Source organism: Centroberyx affinis, unplaced genomic scaffold, assembly GCF_046629955.1.
Source record: "Centroberyx affinis isolate AG114_WGS23_722 - 3 ecotype Tasmania unplaced genomic scaffold, CSIRO-AGI_Caff_v1 ptg004325l_1, whole genome shotgun sequence".
NCBI lineage: Eukaryota > Metazoa > Chordata > Actinopteri > Beryciformes > Berycidae > Centroberyx > Centroberyx affinis.
This window is the reverse complement of record NW_027282032.1, coordinates 68799-84781: the sequence shown is the minus strand read 5'-3', so window position 1 is coordinate 84781 and position 15983 is coordinate 68799. Positions and strand designations below refer to the sequence as shown.

The following is a 15983-nucleotide window of genomic DNA, read 5'->3' as shown; positions in this document are numbered from 1 at the left end:
ACAACACAAAGAGGATCCCTGGGGGCTCTTCTGCTAACATATGTCTCAGTGTCTGACCATGAAGGGACCATCATCTTCATCATATAGCTTTCTATATAAGCATTTCAAACTGCAGCTGGGATGCTGTTCTCTGACAATCAAACCGCCCAGATATTACAAAACAATTCTGCAACTGGCAGGGAGAAGCAATGAGGCAAATTATGGCACAGAATCCATTACCATATTGCTTATACCAACCCTGTCAAGAAAATATATCCACAGTTGCACAGATTGCTTGATGGAGGGATGAAGATATAAAACGTTGTGGAGGATAAATGGAAGAAAGTCATATTATTTACCTGAGGTAGGACACTGTTGGAAGACTGGACTGTGGTGTTCTCATCTAGGCGGGCAGAAAAGATAGAGTAGAGTTAGGTCATAGTTTGGACAGATAAATGACTGCCTCAATCCATTCAGTGTTCAATTAATCAACATATCCTCTGAATTACAGACAACCCAGTGCAGGTTATGATTGCCAGAAGAGACATTATGCTAAGTGAATGGGGAAGTGATATATAATAAAATCATGTATTATGCATGGTGACATAGGCTAAAAGTCAGACAGACTTTAAGATTAATCTCCATGCCATTTAAACAGGGCTGGGTATGGAGACATGACAAAGCAGCCTTAAAACAGAAATAAAAAACTTCATCATTAAGCATTTCTGTCCAGCGTAAGAGCGGAAAAAGAATGTGAGTAAAGGATTGGACGCTCCATTTTTCTAACACCATCATTTATACAAATAAGGGAGGCACGATTACATCAGCGATTAAACTCCAACCCTTCAGCTCGGTGACGTTTCTAATGGTGCTGGTGAGGCTGACTGAGCTGAAAGCCCCGAGGGGACGGTTTTAAAACATCTACATCAACAGCCAGGGATCAAAATGGCCTGCTAATTTAATCCCCTTTAATCCAATTACATGCGATGCCATTCACCAGCCACTACTAAGTAGGAGGGCCTGCTGCTTATGCACGGGAAAAAACAGTCGTGGCCAGAGTGACATATTCAAGGGTTGACTGTGTGCGGCCTCTCTTGGCTAATCAAGATGGAAATGTATTATGTTTCTGTTGTGTTCAGACATTGTAAGCACGCAGCTCACAGCAGGAGAGCTTTAAGGAGTGGTTGGGAAAATGACTGCAGCTCCTCTTCAGCTCGTCTATAATCATGCAAGGAATGAAGGGTCGCAGTAGGCAAGGAGGTAGGGTGTGGGTATGTAGTGGAGGAGAGGGTGAGCAAAGGACACAAGCCACAAAACGCCCTCAAAACAGACCAAAATCTAAATATCTGATGTAAACAAAGCTACTGGAAATGAAACCTTTACCATTACCTTTATGGGACTGGGACTCCTGGCTGGGCGGTGGAACTTTGGTCTGTGCAGTCAGCAGCAACTCATACGTGTGATCCTCCTCCTCCTCCGGCTCCCCCCTCTCATCAATACTGCTATTAGTATATAGGGCCTGGGAGAGGAGGGAGATAATGAGAGAGCAGAGGGAGAGAGAAAATTGAGGGAGAGAAAGGTGAGAATGAGAAGGTAATGGAAAGAGGAGGCACAATGAGTCACTTCAGCTGCCGTAGCTCCTCAGTATTCACTACAGCTAGAGTGGAATTTATACTCTGTGACGCAGGTGACTCTTCCAGGAAGGTTACAGCTACATCTATGGGCTGCTGCGCTCCACAGCACCCTCTAATGGTCTACATCTCTAATGGTAAAGTCTAATATCTCGTATGTGTACTTGCCAGGAAGAGACTGTGTGATATTTACTGTGGGCCAAAACACATTCACTTGTTGGGTTTTTATTCATTTGTTTAAATTGTTAGAAAAAGATAGTGAGCATTGTGTGTATTTATTAAAAACCATAATGTAAGAAATAAAGCATTCACAGTGGTTTTCCAAGGTAAGATGTGTTCACTTCCATGGTCAGCCAAAGCTTAGACCAAGCGTGTCCTTTGATTGGCTCCTCGCTCCCTTTCCACTTCACTTCTCTGCCTTTTACGCCCTCGCTCCCTGTGTCCCATGCCGCACTCAGATGAATATTTATTAAGGAGTCGTTTGATTTGAGCAGCGGGCGTGAAGAGAATAGTCCTGAAAGGGGTGGTGGCAGTGAAAGCGCTGACATTCTAAGTGGCAGATAAACATCCATCCAACAGTGCCATCGTCCTGACATGACTTTACAAACTAAATTGCTGCGGGTGTCAAAGTCGTATTGGCGTGATCATTAAAGCACGGCTATTAAAGCATGGCTCTAAAGGCTACATTTGAGGATCTGCTGCAGTGGGTGAGCGAAGGGCATTTAAGAAACCGTTCTCCATCCAGCTCTATCGCCTTAACTCCTCACCTCCGAGCTCACCTCTTCTTCATGACCGGGGCCGGGATGTGAAGGGTGAACCAGACGGTCTTTCTGTAAATGACGCAGAACAAGAATATATAATTAATAACTGTTTTATTATTAGTTTATATTGTATTTTATTTAGCCAAGATAAATTAAAGATCAGAAATGCAATACGCAATCACTGTGTACCACAAGAAGTGTAACGCTGGAGGGGTTTTGTGACCCAGTCCAGTGGAGAGAGGCATACTAACAGAGACCGCTATCACCCTCTAGTGGGAGTTCTTACAGATTTCCTCCACTATAAGACCATCTGACAAGCATACTATGTGTGCATGTTTGTGTGTGTGGGTGGCTTTCAGTTAAACCACTACTAACCTTGCCAGCTTCGCTATCCGGTCGACCAGAGTCTCTGTCGGAGGATTTGCCGCTGGTCAGGCTGTCCAGAGAGTGGCAAGATGTGGCTTCAAACAGAGCCTCGTATGGGCTCTCCTCCTCGGGCCCCGGGGCCAGCCCAGAGATCAACTCACTCACCTTCTCCAGATCACCTGAAAACACGGACAGAAACGCACATCCATGCAGATACACACAGGTATTTATAGCTGCAAAAATAAGCAGAAACCTTAATATTACATTTGTCAATGTCTCATGTTTAAACTGCTGACTGAACTGCTGCTGCTACAGTACAAACTCGACCCTGTGAGATTTGGTAAATCTTACATTTTTTCCGTGGGCTGGGACTCTCCTGAGGTGGAGGGATTGGCGGAGGGGGAAGGTCTATATCGGGGGGTTTGCCAGTCATGTGGCCTGCAAATAGACAAACAGGAGATCGTATCACAACTGGTAAACGTGAAATCGAGAGGATGATTCCCACCGCCGCTCTCCGTTTGCGCATGGGGTCTTTACCTTGGATGAGAGCAGCTATCTGCCTGCTCTTCTGGGAGGGCATTTCCCTGACAGTGTCCAGCGCCTTCAGGCCCTTGTAGTCGACCATGTTCACGTCAACACCTGGCCAAGGACAGCAGGGACAGATTTAATTTCATTAATTGGTGTTTTGAGTGCTGTTGTGACATTTGTTAAGAGTAGTGAGTGCTTCGAATGTCGGTTGTGTGGCGTGAAAGTCTGACCTGCACTGAGAAGTTTCTGCACCACATCAGTCTTCCCAAACAGAGCGGCTTCATGGAGGGCGCTGCCTTTCTCCGTCTGGACAGAGAGAGAAACAGAGACGAGAAAGAGACAGAGGCATAGGCAGAGAGTGAGGCAGAGAGAGGAAAAACACCCATGTGATAGTGAGTAGTAAGAAAAGTAATGTTCTGTGCAAGTACTACACATGGCATGACATCTAGAGACATTTGTGTTTGATCCATCCTCTCCTCTGAGAGAAAACACAGCAATGGAGGTCTTATCTAGACAGCCACACCACTTTGACTCCCTCTTACTGCTAGTTTGTTAGGGCTTAGTTAAACCTGCAGGAATCCTTTTCCAGCACACACATTTTTACCGTGAAATAGATGGCAGGGCAGCTATTTATGCCCCAGCACTCCTGCCCACTTCGCTATGGACAATTATTTGGTTGAGGAATCAAAGCAGATCATTTTCCAGCTCACAGGGCCATGCTAATTGAAACCTGCAGGAAGCAGGGCCTGAAGGACACTGAATAGACACCTCATTCTTGAGACAGAGGAAAGGAGGACAGAGTGGATGGAAATGTAGCTCTAGACAGATGGATGGCACAGTTTGGTAGAGAGTCGGAGCCATGGGGCCCACCAGGGGGAGCAAGGCCAGTTCTGCTGCGATAACACAGCATTTCTTTTACAGACCAAGAGCTTAAGAGTTTGACATTTAATCTCATAGCTTTAGTAGGAAGGAGCGAGAGGAAGTGCTGCAAGGACAGATTAAGTTACCCAACATGATTTGGGCCATGACAGCATATGCAGACTTGACATAAGGGACACATTTGTGTCCACATTGCGTCCTGCACAGTTCTATACATGAAGCTTTCAAGTTCACACCCATATATACACACAGCCACACACACACACCTCGTAGTTGATGTCCATGCCAGCATCCAGCAGCACCTCCACCACAGACAGGTGTCCGTTGCGCGAGGCCAGATGCAGCGGCGTGTGTTTCTTGGTGTTACAGCTGAGCAGGTTGGGGTGGGCGCTGAGCAGCAGCTTAACGACCTCCAGGCGCCCGTAGAGCGCAGCCAGGTCCAGCGGCGTCTCAAACTTATTGTTCCTCATGGTGGGGTCGGTCAGCTCCTCCAGCAGAAGCCGCACCACCTCGGAGTGGCCATACTGGGCGGCACAGTGCAGCGGCGTCTCGTTGTCATTGTTCTGTTGGAGGGGCAAAGAAGGAAAAAGGGGGAGGCGAGGCAAGATGTGAGAAGCAGCACAGAAAAACAGCACAAGTGACATACAAAGAAGAGGAAGTGAAAAAGAGATAGAGGAGATTAGGAGTGACTGGACTTGGGGGTGAATCATGGTCGTTAATAAGTATGGAATAGGTGACTCAGCGGAGTCACAGCGAGGTTAAGCCAATCAATGCCAAGAGCTCACCAAATTAGCAGATTTAAAGGTCATGAAAAAGCGCCAATCATGTCGAAGCATATAATGAGGCCCAGGGGAATGTCTGGCAGCGTGGGGAGAGGGTGGGCCTGTGTAGAGGACTGGCAGACGTGCGTGGTACCGGGACTAATGAGGCCAGGTGGTTGGGAGCCGCCCTTGGATGGCACTACATGCCAGAGGCAGCGGGGCAGTAGCACAGCGGCTGGGTGAGAGGCAGAGGCACCCGGGCAGATGGGAAGCAGAGACGTGGGTCACTGGGACAGAGGGTCAGAGGGGTATTGGCATTGCATGGTCACAAAGAGTGAAGCCTGGCTCATTAGTCTTTTCCCCTCAAGAGGCATTGTCACACCTCTGGAGGCACGATCACTGTAGCCTCAGCAGACCCCACAACGGCAGCAGCCATTTACAAGATGGCCGACATCAATGTAAATAGTAGAATACCACAGAATTCTGTGACTATAAAGCAGTTTTCCAGCTTTTTCAAGAGGTGAGTGCTGTGTTGACACATACTGTAACCAAGTGTTTGTAGCCTGAGTGAGTGAGACACATGTAGGCCTATACATAGACACGTGTGATGACAGCAACCGTTATGTTTCTAGAGTGGCTGCATGATAGTGATGAAAGGCAATAACATTATTTATGCTGAATATTGTCATTATGATATGCAATTACAATACTAATAATTACAATACTTTGTTTAGAGTTGTTGAATAAAAGCTTGCAGCCTTGCCCGTTACTGGCCATTTTCGGGGTGCCAGTGGAGCCCCTCCCTTGCAATTCTAATGAGGTTGACATGATTGCTTTTGCAACACTTCTAGCCAGGCGAAGAATACTCTTAGACTGGAAATCGCCTACACTCCCCCCATTCTCCGCCTGGCTGAAAGATGTGATGTCGTTTTTGCATCTAGAAAAGATAAAGTTTACACTTAGAGGGTCTAGTGAGCGCTTTCTAAAAAAGTGGCAACCCTTTGTCTCCTATTTTAAAGGCTTATCCGCTTTTCCTCCTGACTGACTGCCTGTGTTTCTACATGTTATCCGCTTGTAGCTGACCCCTGATCAATGTACTCCTTACCTCCATGGCTGAATATAGACAAGTTGAAACAGAGGTTGTTTTTTTTGTTTTTTTAAATATACATTTTATTTATTTTTCTCCTCCACTTTTTTCTTGGCCATCTACTTATTCACTCCATTGTTAGTATTATCGTATTGGTTTTCAACTGTTATCACCGTCTTCCCTTTTATTTTTTTGTATTATTATTTTTTGTAATGTGTGTTGTTGTTGTTGTTGTGCAGGGGTTGGGTGGAATGGTAGGGTGGGTGGGGTAATAATGTGAAAAATGGTGACCTGTAAACCTGGCATTGTGTCTATTGTTTGCTTATGCTTTTCACCAATAAAAACTATTCTAAAGACAATACTTTGTTTAGGGAGCCATCTGGGACATCTTTCCCTCAGACTGAGATATTGTATCTTCTTGCAATCAGACCGAGTTGATTTGCTACCAAATGGCCAAGAATTAGGAGAAGTTCTGCAGAAGATGCAGAACTGGCTGACAGGAATATAAACTCTACTGGTCTTGTGTATTTCATAATGTACAGTGAGAGAAAAGAGTGGGGAGAGGATTCTATAAATATCCTGTCAACAGCCAGTAAAGGATGAGTGTCATCCTTATTTGCTCACTTAGCCAACAATATTCCATGTTATGGTTAGGTTATGGAGAAAAGAAAGGTACATCCTATATTGTGGGACGACCTCATATTTTCATCATAGGTCTAGGCCACATGTAGTCTAAAAACCACAAGTTTTAAGATGATTTGACTTTACAGTGTAACAAAACACTTCCCGGACAAGAACAAAGTCAGTATTGTAGAAAAACAAGCTAACAGACATACAAACATAACAGCAGCTGTAGGCAGCAATTACACCACAAACACAAAAAGTGGTAGGCTTAATTATTATCTAATGACACACATGCAGCAGAAAGCAAAACAGACATGAGAATCCCCAGTTCTCATGTTGATCCCTACCATGAATAGCCAGCAGGGGGAAAACCCTGCAATCCATGAGCTCAGCTGAGATGATAGCATGGGAATAGTCTATATACTGACCAACACCACACTCTACACACAAAACAACAGGCACACAATGACAACATGCATAGTCATAATTAAGACTTAAGGTTTAAATCTCTGGAGAGGAAGGGTGGGAACAGCAGTACGGTCTTTAAAGACACAATCCTACCTAGGGATGGGAGGATATAAGATTTTATCTTTTATCGCGATAAAAACAAAACGAAATTCCATTATCGTGATAATCGTGAATATCCTCATATGAGCGTGAATATCCTCACAAGTGACTTGAAAAAGCTGTCTAGCTCACTAACATACAGTCCTCCTGTGAATGCTTGGATATCAGGTTGATAGGTAGATTCTTTTCATGAATGCATTTTTTTCTCTCATTGTGATTACCTGCTGGGTGTTGGCAAGAGTCTGAATCTGTCCTGTTTGTTTTTCACTAAAGAGGATGTTCACAAAAAAAAAAATATGTGTCCTATGATGCAATAAAAATATTTGTTTCTTAACAAAATGTAAGGTAAAGTGATATGTTTTAGTGCCATTTTAAGAGTTTTAAGCATATTTTGATGATTATCGGGATAATATCATGAATCGTAATTATTTTGGCCAGGATAATCGTGACATGAAATTTTCATATCGTTCCATGCCTAATCCTACCTACAATAGGAAAGAGAGCATGAGAGTGGCAATCAGGGCATGAAAACACTATGATCATTGCTCTCAATCCCTTAAGGTGTGAGAGAACTGTAAACATGGGAATGGGGGCATGTGCAAATACAGTCTATACAAGCATACCACTCCTTTGTGTTAGTCAACATTGTGTGTCAGGGTGTGGCAGACAGTGCCAGCTTTGGTGGAACCACATGCTCCGAGAGTCAGTCATTCCAAACACACGGAGCCACCTACAAAGGGCTGACAGCTGGCATGAGAAGGCCCACATGGACACGGACGGTGCCAGGTTGGGTGGCTCCCTAAGGGAAATGCCAGCTGTGCCACTCTGAAGACAGGACGTCCTGTGGAGGGGACGACGGGGCAGTGTGAGACAGGTGTCAGTAGCCCCTTCACTTAGACTTTCACAAAGACCTGGCGCCAGATGGGATCAGCAGGTAACTCTCATTCATTCATTCATTCATTGTTAGTGGGAGAGAGAGAGTGAGAGAGAGAGTGAGAGAGAGAGTGAGAGAACGAGAGAGAGAGAGAGAGAGAGAGAGAGAGAGAGAGAGAGAGAGAGAGAGAGAGAGAGAGAGAGAGTATTGTACTACACTGGCAGAGCAGGTCACAGCTTGAGCCGAGAGAAAGGAGGAGGAGCTAAGAGAAAACAAAACGACACCTGCCTATCTAAAGAGGAGCGAGGCAGGCTGAAAACAATCTCCTGCCTTGGGTGAGCTGCACTAAACAAATAAAGAAAGAGAAAAAAATGCTTCAAAACAACCTTTCAATGAGAAGCTGACCTAGCTTTTCATTGCCAAGGCGATTTTATCAGTTGGATTTGGGATTTGATTACTCTTTCTCCAATATTGTCTTTGTCTCAAAACAAAACCAAATCTCTCTCTCATGTAAAAAACACACATTTTTGAGTGTGTGCACATACATGCACACACACACACACACACACACACACACACACACAGTCTCCCTGCTAAAGAGGAACGGCACATAAAAGAGCATGCCGTCTTCCATCAGTGACGCACCATCAAGCATTTTGTCATCATCCTAGACAGCTTTTTAGAGAGATTTACTCTGACTATTCAGATGACTTCAGCAGGCAAACCTACATGCTGAGATTACATCAGTGTGATTCACTGCCTCAGATACGTAGGTCTGCTGCCTCCATAATAATCCAAATAAATCTCCCATAAAATGATTCAAGGAAAGCACCCGAAATCACTGTCTCTAAAACAGGACTACAGAATATTTCTACTTTAGGGATAAGTCCATTTGAGTGTGAGACATGCAGCCTTTTCTCACAGTATAATACAGGACTGCAACAAAAGATACACAAGGGAGTTTCCATGAACTGAGATCACCGCATAGGACCAGTATCTTAGTTCAGGCCCCTGGCTCCTCTTTGTTGCCAGTGCTTCGGTCGGTGCCATCTCTCCATAGCTGTGTGTCAGCCAGCATCTGATCGTATTAACCATGGCTGACCAGCCGCTTGACTCAGGCGAGCAATATAGATAGAGAGCGAGCAGCAGCGTGACACAGACCCTCACCCTGCCTCTCTTGATGCTAAACTATGCTAAGCATGCTCTCCACATAGGGGCCCGCCTGCACTGCCCCTCCAGGGGACACCCCCCACCACCAGACACACACACACACACACACACACATCAAGTTGCTTCTTCTCACCATTTTGAGGTCTGACATGTTTTGATTTAGCCTCATAGTGTGTCAGATAAAAACCTGGCCCCCCTCAATATTTGCTAAATTTACCAAGTAGATTAGTAGATTAAATTCAGATTTAGTATAATTTCAGTGGAGGCGCATAAAATACAGCATGTTTTTGGTAGGAAGTGCCAAAAAAAAAAAAAAAAAATATATATATATATATATATATATATGTATATATATATATTTTAAGGCTGTTGTACAATATACTGTATTTTATGTACTGTAATATCTGCGTATTTGTGTTAGTTTAGTCTACTGTCACAGGGTATGTCTTGTCTGCACTATTATGTGATGTCCTGCTGTGTACTGCGCCTACTGTGTGCTAATCATGTAATGCATGTCATGTGATGTATGAATGAATGGTGAATCACGTAATATGTAACTTCCTTGTAATATGCCAGCACCAATTAACCAGGTCAAATTCCTTCCCGTTGCATTCAACGGATATCAAAATTCTGATTCACTGAGTTCACAATGAGCCACAGCATGGCCACACTCATCAATATAAACCATTACTTGAAAAACAACTAATGAAATATCAATGAACTCTATGGCTACTGCAAGCATAACTGGACTATATTGATTAAATAATTTCACAGGCAATACTATTGGGTACAAATATTCTCTCATTAAAAGCAGTTGAAAGGGAGCAAAAAACTGACATATGGGGAACTAAAAATGAGTAGCCTGGTTTAAAACTAATTTTAGAGAACTAATAACCCTGCATTTTAAGATTTCCCATTTCAAAACAGTGTTATACTACATCAGTTTGTGATTTTTAGTCGATCACTGTTATATTCTTTATTATTACACACAGTATATTAGAGCATTAAATCTATTCTATGATGTTTTGTGGGTTGATAATGCTGAGGACTGGGTGAACTCCAACATCAAATCTCACTCCAAAAACACTGGGATGAGCCACCATACTACCACAGGCCACGTGAGCAGTCAAACAAACAATCATGTGCTAACAAGACAAGAGCTCTGAAGGCTATTACGCAAAACGGCACCAACGACTAGCAGTTTAGCCGGGAGATGGAAGAGATTAGCATTCAAGGCATAGCCAAGACTTCCTGGACAGTATGTGCTCTTTTATGGAAAATCCAGATTTTACTGTGGCAACACTGACAGCGAAAAACCTCATCCTGATTTAGACCTCAGTGCCTGTCAAACACGACCAGATTAAGGTCTCCGCTCATTGATAAACCCCACGCTAACTAGAAACATCTGGAGATTACACTCCATAGTGATTTGACGCTATACACACTGCGGAATATTCTGAGAGGGAAGAAGAGAAAGATGGATATACAGAGAGAGAAGGGGGGATGTTATGATTCTTGCAACCTGGGGCTGGGAGATGGTAACACGGTTTGACTAGCGACCTCTGTCACGTGACGCGCGGGCTGGCAGCGGTTACGTCAGCCTGCTATGCCCCCTGGTAGTGGTAGTAGTAGTGGAGGGTGGTGGGGGAGGGGTGGGCCGAGCAGCTGTTGCAGCTAGTGTGCCACGGGGCTGCCAGGCTCGCTGCATGCCAACATTCACAGCCACAGTCTTAAATCCCCCTAGTTTTTGTGCACACATACAAAACACGCATCTCTCCCCCTCTCTCTCTCTCACACACACACACACACACACACACACACACACAGCAGGGTTCCTCACCATTCTCGATTTTAAAATTTCCTACCACAGTTTTCAGACATTGCAGATTTATTGCTCATTGTTTTACACCTTTGACTATAGGCTTATAATTTTATATATAGAGAGTGATGTACAGTCTCTGGAAATTCACCACCCCACTGTGAATTGCATGATCTTCACAGACTTTTTCATAACTGTATCTGTTTTTGTATTTTTTCATTTTAGAAACCTAGAAATGGTCAAATTGAATCTCCAAACTTTTCTTTCTCAGCCTGCATAGAAATAATCTGAATTTTTATTTGTTCACTTGTCATGCATTCCATAGGAAACAGGCTTCACAATCATATAACAAGATGGACGTGTAACTGTCTACCCACCATAGACTATAAATTGTGTACAGTGGACCCTTACTCTCTGTTTTGTAGAGGAAGGATACAGTTTTCCCCTTGTATCACATTTCATTGAATGAGACACACACTCCAAACAAAACCAACTTAAAAAGCCTTCTTAGATACCATCTCTGCTCTGAAATGCTCCTCCAGTAACAGCTGGTTCTGACAGATACCGAGCACACGCCCACAAATATGCAAATGTAAATTACATGACAACAGAGAAAGGGAGACCCTTCAATTAAATAATAAGATGTCCCCCTCAAGGCCTCTTCAAATGTGGTGCCAACATTTCTCAGCATGACAGAGACGCGAGCGAGCGGTGGAGGACGAGGACGGAGCAGAAGGTGAGGTGAGTGGGGGAGATGTGATGCGCTGTGGAGGACGGCGATGGACGCTGAGGCGACAGAGGGGATAAACGAGCGTGCTGGCAGACTGTGGGCGTTGTGCCTGGGGGAAGGAGAGAAACAAGCTCTGCTCCACAGATAATGAGGTGACCAAGTCTGAAGAAATTACTGATGTTGCTGCCATCAACATCCTCGCTTACCCCAAGTCAGGCCTCTGAGATACAGTACAGCCCGCCTGACAGAAAGGCTTATGATCCATGTCCAACCTGAATATGTTATGAGCTTATATCTGGCAAAAAGCCAATATGTTGTGGTCTTATTTTTGTCAAGTGCTATTTATTCAAGTTTTTCTACTGTAAAGCAGGACGCACAACAGTGTCTGTGTTCACATTTTCGGCACAGCACCCGGACATCTGAGCCTGGGTCAGAGGAAATGATGTACACATACGTATAATGTAATAGACAGGTGACCTATATTAGGGGATGAGGTCTGGGAGAAAGGTAGCACTGATGGGTTTCTATAAGAGTCTAGGCAGACTAGACATCATAGTTTATCATTTTCCAACAGAGTAATCTCATACATACCAGTCAAAAAAATGACGGGGGAAAGAAAGAGTGAAAAAAAGCATTTTGATTATATTGATTAAAAAAAAGAGATAATTGAAGACCGTCATAAAAATGGTCAGAATTTTCTGTAATCAGGGTTTTGATTCCAATTCCAATTTCTTGACTCGATTTGAATTTTAGTTGATGTTCCATATGATTTATGCTGTTACTTAAATCGCCCAGCCCCTATTAATTAGGCCATATCACTCTATAGATGAAGTTTATTCTTCACAATGACCAATATCATAATATCTGACACAACAGGAGGTCTAAAACCACAGAAAAGATGTTATTGTATGTATATATCAGGACTAATTGTGATAATATTTCTTCCCTACTACTTACTTTCATACTTTTTCATGCAAATGTATGCAGGAACCCTGTGTAACCCTCAATACTCAGATAACTGGGTCAGTCCGGGTGGGATCCCTGAAGGTACAATCAAACCACCGTGATGAATCGTGTTGCCCTAGTGAGACATTTGGAGCAGCATCAAAGTGTCCTACCCACTGCAGACACTATCAGTGGTAGAGAGCAGCAGATAGAATGAATAAACATTAGTGTGGCTGGCTGGACCGGGACTACAGAGAGAGAGATTTGAACCCAGTCCAGGCTGAGGGCTGGTGCGTCCCTGAAGGGGACTCCATCCACTTAAGCCCCGATCCTCCATGAGTCCTGGTCCATCCTTCACTGCCCCCCCCCCCCCACTACCCACCTTTCATGTCTGGCGAGCTAACTCCCTGACACTCCCTCCCCACAAACACGCCGTCTCTCCACTGGGTCACTCACCACCTCTGCACGACCAATCAGCCGTGACACTGTTACTATGACAACGTCCCACCTCTTTCTCTCCTCAGCAACGCAGGCTCACAAGCACAAACGGGGAAGGAGGGGGGGGGGGGCACAAACACACATTTACACACTCACACAGACGAGCATGGCATGGAATGCTCTTTTTGATGTTGATGCGAGGAGACTGGTACACAGAAAAGCTCCCGTCCTCCTTCTCATGAGACGGCTCTCTGGTCCTATACTGTGATGAGAGGGGAGGCAGGATCCACCCCGCCCACTCAGTCACATGATGCCATCACCATGACCGCAGCCAGTGCCAGAGCATCCACACTGCATCCCTGTTTCTGATTTATTCATAACAAGGTATCAATTATTCAGACTCATGACCAGGTAGTGGCCCCAAAACTATCCGTAAGCATTTACATTAAGACTTGGACCGAAATCTCAATAGACAGAAATCTCAAGGCTGTCTCAAGTTGACAGGCTCACCGCTAAATCTGTCAAATACACTAAATGGAAAAAAGAAAGAAGAAAAGACAAAAGGCAGCTAAATTCCAATACTGCAGGAACATTCGCTGTAATATACTGCTGCCTGGCACTTTAAAGAAAGCCTGCCTCCCCATCAAAACACTAAGAAGCTTAGTCCAGAGGAAATGACAGTGACAGTGTTCAAAAATAGTGTTCAGCCTTATCTATGGGCCTGGATGGGTTTTTCAAAAATGCAATCGTGGAACTATCAACACGTTAGCACTGTGCTGTAACTGTGGAGGTGACACTGTTAGTGACACTGTCACCGCCGCGGTATCTGCTAGAGTTGGCGTCCTCCTGGGGTAGACAGGCTGTGATCAGAGCACCGTAGGGTGGCCGGATTAACTAGGTGTTAATGACACTCCTGCTGAAATGTAAAGAAGCCTGATCAAACATGTAGCCCACTCCACGTAAATGCACACGCACAAATAGATGACGAGAAAAACATGCGTCCATAACCTAGCAACGTTTGCGGTCTGTCACCAAGGGGATTTCCCTTTATCCCCAGTAGAGGCGTAAATTAAATGAGGGCCTGCTGTATATGATTCCTAACAGTGAGGTAGTGTAAGATGCAGTGATGGAAGTAGGGAAATTTACTTGTGAGGTGGAGGAAATGGTGTGCATGGTGTGTGATGCAATGTCAGAAACAGAAAAATTCCTCAACAACTTCAGAAAAACATCATAACATCTCAGTAGAAATGCGTGTGACAAGTCAACATAGACAGAAATCCACAAGATAGGTATCTACCCACAGAGAGTGAAAATGATTTTCCCCAAGCTTCCCATATCTCTGCAGCAGAGTGGCAGCGCAAGCAGCAGCAGCAGCAACAATCCAAACCCAAGCATGGCAAGCCAGCACCAAGACAGGGGCGGGATAGGGATTCGCTGGGCCAGCAGAAAAGCAAAGAAGCACTTAAAAAGGAAATGTTCTTTTGGCAGCACTGTGTACACACCTTGGCGTTAATATAGGGGTCAAAGGGCCCACAGCGTTTGAACTCTTTATGGTCTACAGAGCTCTGGGAGGGAGGAAGAGAAGATAAGCCGATGGGTTTTCACACAGTCAAGACAAGCAATGAATGAATGATGGTCACGAATGAGTCAAACTGAATGAACAGAAGGAGAAAAAATCAGATTGAGTTAATGAACAAAAAGATGCCATGAACAGTCTGGGAGAAATGACACAAAATGATCAGAGACTTTGGTCTGCAGGCCTTCAGGACTCCAGCTGGGAGAACTGAGGCATGGGTAACTCCGATTATAATGCTTCTTAATTTGGCTGACTTGTTATAATTATATCCGTAGAGGGCCTACTGTTTTGTGAAATAGTTTTGACTAAATTTGTGAGGCTCACGATGGGTCATTTCTACCCATCCCAGACAGGACAGGTCAGAGACGGTGCTGGTCTGGTGGCTGTGCAGTCAAACAATAATCAAACATTATGAGTTAAACAGTTAAAATGGTTAGGGAAACAAGCACTTCTCACATTAGCATGGCGTCATGTCACTTCATAACAAATATCAGTAAAGTCAGACTCATGATGCACTGCGGTTAATGCACTCACATCCTGTTTGACAGTCATGTTCACTTTAAAAATAACGTAGAGCAAAAAAACAGACATGCCATGCTACACTAGAATTTGGCATCTTTATGGTTACTGACTAAACCATGATTAAACCATGACTGTGATACCACTAGAGCTCACCAACAGTGCTGAAAAGGGAAGCATTCATGGATTATTGAAGCCTTAAAATGTGTGTTCATCACATAAATATAGGGATGAGAAACCATTGCTGGGCTGTTTCTTCTACAGTCATCTTAACATTTGACCAGAACAAATAGGTCTACTGTAGACACTGAATTTGGCAGCGTTACTAACCTCACTAGTGCCTTGTCATAAAATATAATCTGTTGAGCTCATGGATGTGTTTGAAAAGGGAACCGAGAGAGAGAGAAAACACACACACATACGCACACACGGGAGAGAAAATGCTTTGTCAGACCTGCTCGTTGAGCTTGGGGTGTGAGGGTCCTTGGTGAATGAGCAGTCTGACGATGCGTTGGTCTCCCTTCCATGCGGCCAGATGGAGGGGGTAGCAGCCCTTGTTGTCAGCGATGTTGGTCAAGGCCTCGTTACGTAGCAGCGCCTCCACCACCTCGCTGCAGACAGATACGCAGCAACAGGTGAAGGGACAGGACAGGTCAGACAATGCCAAGAATACAAACCGCACTAATAAATACACAGTGGCCTAGCAGTCAGCCAATCAATAGCTTTATC

The 15983-nt window shown here is 44.4% G+C and overlaps 1 protein-coding gene across 1 annotated transcript in view; it reads right to left on the bottom strand.

The window, feature by feature from the left end:
* LOC139664603 (ankyrin repeat and SAM domain-containing protein 1A-like) overlaps positions 1–15983 on the bottom strand; it is a 64798-nt gene that overhangs the window by 36654 nt on the left and 12161 nt on the right. The window contains exons 3-12 of the mRNA XM_071543495.1: positions 15709–15865; positions 14662–14724; positions 4411–4707; positions 3496–3571; positions 3275–3376; positions 3089–3175; positions 2747–2916; positions 2378–2440; positions 1369–1498; positions 339–382 (exon numbers count right to left, since the gene is read on the bottom strand). Of these exons, the coding sequence (XP_071399596.1) occupies positions 339–382; positions 1369–1498; positions 2378–2440; positions 2747–2916; positions 3089–3175; positions 3275–3376; positions 3496–3571; positions 4411–4707; positions 14662–14724; positions 15709–15865 (1189 nt within the window). The remainder of the gene's footprint in view (positions 1–338; positions 383–1368; positions 1499–2377; positions 2441–2746; positions 2917–3088; positions 3176–3274; positions 3377–3495; positions 3572–4410; positions 4708–14661; positions 14725–15708; positions 15866–15983) is intronic.